The sequence below is a fragment of the Trachymyrmex septentrionalis genome, unplaced genomic scaffold (genome assembly GCF_001594115.1).
Source record: "Trachymyrmex septentrionalis isolate Tsep2-gDNA-1 unplaced genomic scaffold, Tsep1.0 scaffold194, whole genome shotgun sequence".
Classification (NCBI taxonomy): domain Eukaryota; kingdom Metazoa; phylum Arthropoda; class Insecta; order Hymenoptera; family Formicidae; genus Trachymyrmex; species Trachymyrmex septentrionalis.
Window position 1 is genome coordinate 84,002 of NW_017305114.1, and position 7,310 is coordinate 91,311.

Sequence of the window (7,310 nt, forward strand, 5' to 3'; positions counted from 1 at the left end):
GTATCATCGATTGGAAGTCCACTCCATAATTTAGCATCTTTCCTACATAAGATCATTAATAAGAATTCACCTCCAGCAAACAGCTCTTCAGTTAACAGCTATTTTTTTTACTAAAAAATCTCAAATTTGACAATTTCTGCTGAAGCCTCTCTTTGGACGTAATATCACTCTTTACTAATGTACTAATAGATCTAGTTCTTGATGGAATAGATGGTACCTTATAGAAAAAAATACTGACATCTCAAAAACAGAATTTTTTAAAGCACTAAAATTAGTTGTGAATTTCACTTTTTTTATGTTCAATGCAAAATTTTATAGATAAATCTTTGGTTTACCCATGAGTTCTTCACTATCTCTTATACTATCTCTTATACTGATTTAGTTATGCAAGACTTAGAGTTAGTTTCATTAAATAACTTTCTGTGACACCACTGTTTTATGTAAGATATGTTGATGACACTGTTTTAGCTACTGACAATGCTCATATTGATGAGATTCTTATTAAATTCAATAACAAATCAAAGGACTCTTTCAATATAAAACAAATAATAATAAATAACGGGCAAAGTAAGAGTCAACACATTTCTTTGAAATTAACAAAAAATATATATTATAATTAACAGAGGTAAAATTACATAACGTATTATTAAATTCAATTCTTGCCACTACAATTTACAATGGAAATTGATGAAGACTCATTAAATTTCTTGGATATTTGCTTGATAAAAAAAGAGGAGACTTTTATTTTTGATTGGTATCATAAATCTATGTTTTCGAGTCGTTTCCTTAACCCTTATGTGGCCAACCAAAAAATCTTGTACCGGGGCCAACCGAGGTACCCGGGTACCTCTATACAAATTTATGGCTAAAAACGTGCTGTAGCCTTAGTTATATATAGCCTTAGTTATATAGTTATTAACTATAAATGAATATTATTTATTATAATTTATTTATTATTGATAATTTACTGCTTTTTGTATAAAAATCATTTTTATTTTATAATATACTACCCGAATCCATTATTTATGTATAGAGGTACCCGGGTACCTGGTTGGCCTGGGGAGGTACTTTTTTTGAAACTCGAAATTTTTTGTGAAAATAAATAAAAAAAAACTTTCTAATGCATAATTTTATAGGAAATCGGTCAAATAATGGGGATCCGAGACGATTTTAGCCAATATTTTTAAGAAAAAAAGTTATTCAACAAAATGTGCGACCATAGGTACCCGGGTACCTGGTTGGCCACATAAGGGTTAATTATTTCTCACGGCATCCTCTCTGTCAAAAAATTGGCATAATTGTTGGTTTGATCGATAGAGTTTTATTACTTTCTCATCCAAGTTTTCATAAAAGGAATTTTGACTTAGTTATAAAAATTCTTCTGAATAATGGTTATCCTTTAAGTTTGATACATTTTCAACTATCAACAAAAGATTTTACAAAAAATTTGATCTCTCTAATCGTGCTGATGATTTTGTTATTAATAAACAATTGACAACCCAAGAAGATAATAAACAATTTTTCTGTATACTATTTATTCCTAATATTTCTAAAAAAATCAGTATGCTCTTAAAAAATGTACTATTTTTACGTATGGCTTATAGAGGATGGCTTATAGATAAATAAGCTCAATAGATTTATCAAAGTTCAGAAAGATGTGCTACCTCAATCTTCTCAATCCAATGTGGTATATAAGATTGACTGTAAAGACTGTGATGCGTCGTATGTTGGACAGACAAGCAGATGCCTAAAAACACGTATAAGTGAACATAGGAATCATATTAATAGAAACACGATCCAACATTCGATCACACAACATCGGCTGGACTTATTTCATGAATTTGATTAGAATAACGTACACATTTTAGACAAAGAGTAAATTTTACATAAAAATAAACATATTATTATAGAAAGTGGCTAATCAATTACAAAATATAATAAAGAGCATACAGCCACAACAATAGATGTAAAAATGAGTCATATTTAAAATTCACAAATAAATAAGTAGACGTTTCGGTCAAGATTTGACCATCATCAATATATAAAAGATGACAAATAATAAAAATATTACAAACAAGAAACAATTAACAGTAGTCGGAAGGTGTTACAATAAAATCAAATTATTGAAAAATATACATAAAAATACAAGCGCAAAGTTCGCAAATTAAAACAAGGTGAAATAGTGTTTTCGCTTGTTGTAAAAATTGAACAGCGTGAATATAAATCAAGAGAGATGAGTGATATTATTAATCTTATGATACAATGCTCTGTTACAATTCCTGTTATCTTAAAGAGTGGAGCAAAAAATTCGTGTAAAAATACAGAATTTTTCAGTTCTATTAAATAAAAAAAAATGAAAAAGAATTAAAAATTTTTTTTTATTATACCAATACCAAACACTTTCAATTTCATAACAATTCACGGAAATTAATTTGAGATTGTGATAGACAAGACGTACCACGTATCTAATGGCACGAAAACTCACAACTGAGATACCAGAATAAGTAACAAACTTTTGTAACTGTATATAAATTTTATTTTTTAATTCCGACAATTATGAAGGCCCGTTTAAAACGGAAGACTATTTATATCATGTGAAGAAAGGAGAGGAAATGAGAATGGAGGGGGAAACACTAAGAGTAGGGAGAGGAACTAATTACCAATAAGAGGGAGATAAATTTCAGGAAACCGTTCTGTATCACTCTGTTTATTAAGGCCTTTTTCTTGTCTTTTTATATGTATCACCTCGGAGACCATCCTTTTATAATAAAAGCGTTCAGCATCAAGAATGCAAGGATTTTCCCAATCAATCGTATGATCACTTTCTAATTTATAATAAGAGATAACTGATAAGGAGGTAGTTGGTTTATTAAAATCTTTAATATGTTTTTTAAGTCGTGTCTTTAACTTTCTTTTTGTCTGACCCACATAAGAATAATTGCAGTCTTGACAATTTACTTTGTAGACAACATTCGAAAGATCTTTTTTAATTTTGTCTTTACCAGTTTTTATGAAAGTGCTCATACTATTCATTTGTTTATAAGCTATATTGAAATCAAATTTGCTTGTAAAGAATTTGAATTTCTCAGACATTCTCTTGAAGTAAGGAATAGTAAAAAATCTCTTATTAAAGTTTGAGGAATCCGAGTTAGAAACAACACCATGTTTTCCAATCATCTCAAAATTCTGCTTCAAAGACAAAGTTTTTATCCCGTTATTAATTGTTGTGAATAAAAATTTAGCAGGATATCTGTTCTGTTGGAGAGTTTTAATTAGAGCAATTATGTTATTTTCATGGAATTTTGGATGGAAAAGAAATAATATTGTCTAAAAGCCCAATAACAATACCCCTTTTATGTTCTAAAGAATGATTGGAAAAAAAGTTTAAATATCTTCCAGAATTAGTAGGCTTTTTGTAATTATCACAAATCACTCTCCTATCCTCAATCAAAAGTTTAACATCCAAAAAATTAATTCCCCTATATTCTCACCATAATCGACAGTAAATTTAATGCGTAATTTATTCATTTTTGTATTACACAGTAAATGGAACAGTTTAATGGAACATGTACAACAAACCTTATAGAAACAGTTCAATCTTGACAGTCATGTAAGTTTTTTTTTACCATTTTTCGCGTATAATCTCATGTTAATATTTTTTAGATTATTTTTAATCTTTTGATCGGTCGTTTTAAAACAAAAACTCTTTTTTTTTTTAGGTAACTTAGTAATTTAATGACCAAGATTAACTCGGACATTACCACGGTTTTTTCTCGCATTTTATATGGTATTAGTTTATACTCATATGTGCTACCATTATGTAATTTTGTTAATATATTTTTTTTTGTATTGAAGAGGACCGTAGGTCGAAACGTATATGTTTAATTCACTTTAATATTCACTTTGAATAAATGGTAAATACACACTAATAACCAGTGTTGGCTCAAATTGGCTTTTGATTTATTATTTTTTATAATTTTCAATGTTATAAATACATTTTCTGTTTTTTTCTGTCATGTTCAGAGGTTATTATAATGTCCATTATATCGTCATCATTGTAGAGATAATTTGTATATTCAAAATAATTTTGTGCAATATATATTACTATGATATCATTATTCATTTTTATTTATTTCATTAACTTTTGTTCTCACTTTTGTAAATATTTATGAAAATTTTTTCTACGTTGCCTTAAAAATAAATGTTAACGCTTGGAAACACTTCAGAATGTTTTAGACCAGTCAATTTAACTAGTATTGACGACATTCGTAAAGCTACTTGACCGTTCCATAGAAGCATTGTAGATGAAAACGTTTGAAACATTTGAAAGTGGCAACTCGATCGCACCCTAAATGTGATGCTAAGTTAATATTGTAGCATTTTAACAATAAAATCATTACAACTAGAGATTTTTATAAATCGTTTATATAAATATGTCTTAAAACATTTATTTGCATACATATTATATACATATTATGTATGCAAGAGAAAATTAATATAAAAAAACAACAAAATTTGTATTACAGATGTGAGATGAAACTCAACTGTAATAATATTATATTTAGAATATTTTCTTCTTAATTTAAGAGAATTCCTCTTGAAGCCTTATATAAAAAATAAAATTCTCTAAAATTTATCGGACTCTTAATACTAAAATTATTTTTATAGAAATAGCTAAAATTTTTTTGAGATATTGATCGTAATCCTCTCAATCAAAGTAACTTTTTAATAATATTTCAAAAAGAATCATAGATTCTACCTGTAACTTTTCAGCAACCTTTCAACAACGTTTCATGTAAGAATCATGGACATCTTACTATTCCAAAGCTGTTTCAGAAATGTTACTGACATATATTGCAACTTTTGTGAAATGTTTTTAAATTATTATTTTATATATATTTCAACAGATCTCTGTAATTTATGATGCAATATAAATTAGAAGTATTTGACAAATTAAAAAATATATTGCACATAACTGATAAAGATGTATTATTGTAGATTCTCTTCCACTTTGACTTGCTGATCTTGTGCTTCTAATGCTGCTGTTTGAGCCATGTTTATCTCCTCTATTCTTTTATGCACCATTCTAGGTTGTACTTCCATGAATATTTCCATCATCTTATGATTAGTGTAGATGTATTTCTGTACACAATTATTTATGCAGAGCTCCTACAAATTTCAGTTAATTAAATTTCATATTCAATATAATTATACAATTTAATATACTTTCATGAAAATACTTACTTCATCAGAAGTAATTTCTCGAGACAGAAAAGTATTTGCACATTTTTTGAAACACATTTCAGATATTTGGTTGTACAGCAAAAGAAAATCTTTAAACTACTGAAAACAAATTTCTCGTTAACATACCATTTAACATGATCAATATATCATTTATAACAAAAAATTATATAGACACAATGTAAAATTATTGGTTAAGTGTGAACAAGCAATCAAATCTTAATAAACATAAGTGTAATATTAAAGATATGTACATTTCTTAGTTGTAATGCATCCATGTACACAGCTGAATATTTTTAACACGCGTTTTTATTCGAAACAATAGAATCCGATAGAAAAATGCGATGGTCTGCCCTGCAAAGCAAGATATTAATTTTAGAAGTTTGCTACTAGCGTAGCAAGTTTACATTGAACATTTGATACGCGGGTATATATTAATACCCTCTTCACCTCGAATTTTGATAAAAATACATTCATTCGATGCGTTTTTGCATAAAAATAAATAAAAGGTAATTGTACAGTTTAACTTCCGCAGTCCAAAAATCAATAAAATTGAGATTATTCGACGAGTTTCTGCATGAAACGAAACAATCTAACAGAAAAAGCGTCGCTCTGCCCCGCAAACCGAGATATTCGTTAAAAGTCGACTATTCAGGTTAAAAAAATCTGTTAATCCCATTTTTAAAGCCTTATGTCCACGATACTAGAAATTGATCCGAGACTTCAGATGAAGAAAAAATTGACCAATCGCAATGGTCATGTAATCAAATTGTTCAAATGTGATTTGTTAATTTTTTTCTACGTCTGAGATCTCGGACCAATTTCATCGTGCACATCGGATTTTAAGGCTGTCGCACACAAAAATCCGTAACAGTCACCTAGTTTCCACCGAGAGTTTAATCCGGATCAGAATGTAAGGACCAACCAACTGTCGAGTATTCCCCTGTCATTTGACTGTAACAGGAGGATACTCGACTGTAGTTGGTTGATCCTTACATTCTGATCCGGATTAAGCCCTAGGTGAAAACTAAACTATTGTTACGAATTTGTGTGCGACAGCCCTTAAAATCTGATGTTCACGATGCTAGAAATCGGACCAAGATCTCGGATATAGAAAAAATTAACAAATCACATTTGAGTCAATCAAGATGTTTTAGATTACATAATCTAACGGAAATAGAAATAACAATAAACTTATTCATAATCTCGCAATAAGGTGAATTTCAACCGGTTGACAATCGCCTTATGAATAAGTTTAATGCTATTTCTATTTCCGTTAGAGTACGTAGATCTAGAGCAGTATCCTGATTGGCTCATCAGCTTAAGTTTATGTCTTAAGGTTACTGTTACAGAAATTTTGTCTGAAACAGCCCTTATGGTTCATATACATCAGCGCGATGTTAGGCGCGTGCGACATGCGATATCTAATGACAGTATACCTTTAAAATGAGAATATCGGTAAAACTGTACACTCATTGGATATCGCGCGCGACGAACATCGCATTGGTGTGCCGGAGGCATTAGAGAACCAATCAGAGCTGCGTTCAGATTCCCCATGCGGGAGCACCTAACATCCAGAAAGCGTTCAGATTCTTTTAGAATTCCTTTAGTGGGCGCTTAGGTGGAACGTCAGATTCTTACTCTATCCACCCGAGAGGATGGAAAAATCACCCGGTTCCTTGAAGGGTGGAATGGGTGATAGTGGCGCATTAAAGATTTCCTATACTATCCCAGCATGTTTGACGTGCATCTATACGAAAATTTAAATTTCAGGTTGTATTGGTTATAAACAATATAAACCATAACTCAAGGAACATCTTATAATACGCTCGCCTATACATGCGTAACTCACTATATATATTGGTTATTGCGAAGAGTGTTGCTAAGGTCTCGGTAGTCTAAAGGCTCAGGACGCTCACACGGAATGTAAGAGATCCGGGTTCGACTCCCGGCCGAGGCAATATTTTTCGCAATAAGTTTATTACAGTTTTTTAAGATTTGGGAGAATTTGGGGGGATTATTTGTTTCAGATTGATTGTGTGAATCCGATAATTTCATCGGCTCTTAAT

The 7,310-nt window shown here is 30.2% G+C and overlaps 1 protein-coding gene across 1 annotated transcript; it reads right to left on the reverse strand.

Annotated features, from left to right (window-relative positions):
• Nucleotides 1–4,861: 4,861 nt before the first annotated feature.
• LOC108747125 (mitochondrial import inner membrane translocase subunit Tim10 B-like) lies at nucleotides 4,862–6,067 on the reverse strand. The gene is made up of 4 exons (XM_018484395.1): nucleotides 5,692–6,067; nucleotides 5,496–5,595; nucleotides 5,245–5,340; nucleotides 4,862–5,169 (listed from the first exon to the last, which is right to left on the reverse strand). The coding sequence occupies exons 2-4, from the start codon at nucleotides 5,517–5,519 to the stop codon at nucleotides 4,990–4,992; spliced, it is 300 nt and encodes a 99-aa protein (XP_018339897.1). The 5' UTR covers nucleotides 5,520–5,595; nucleotides 5,692–6,067; the 3' UTR covers nucleotides 4,862–4,989.
• Between the last annotated feature and the right edge of the window lie 1,243 nt (nucleotides 6,068–7,310).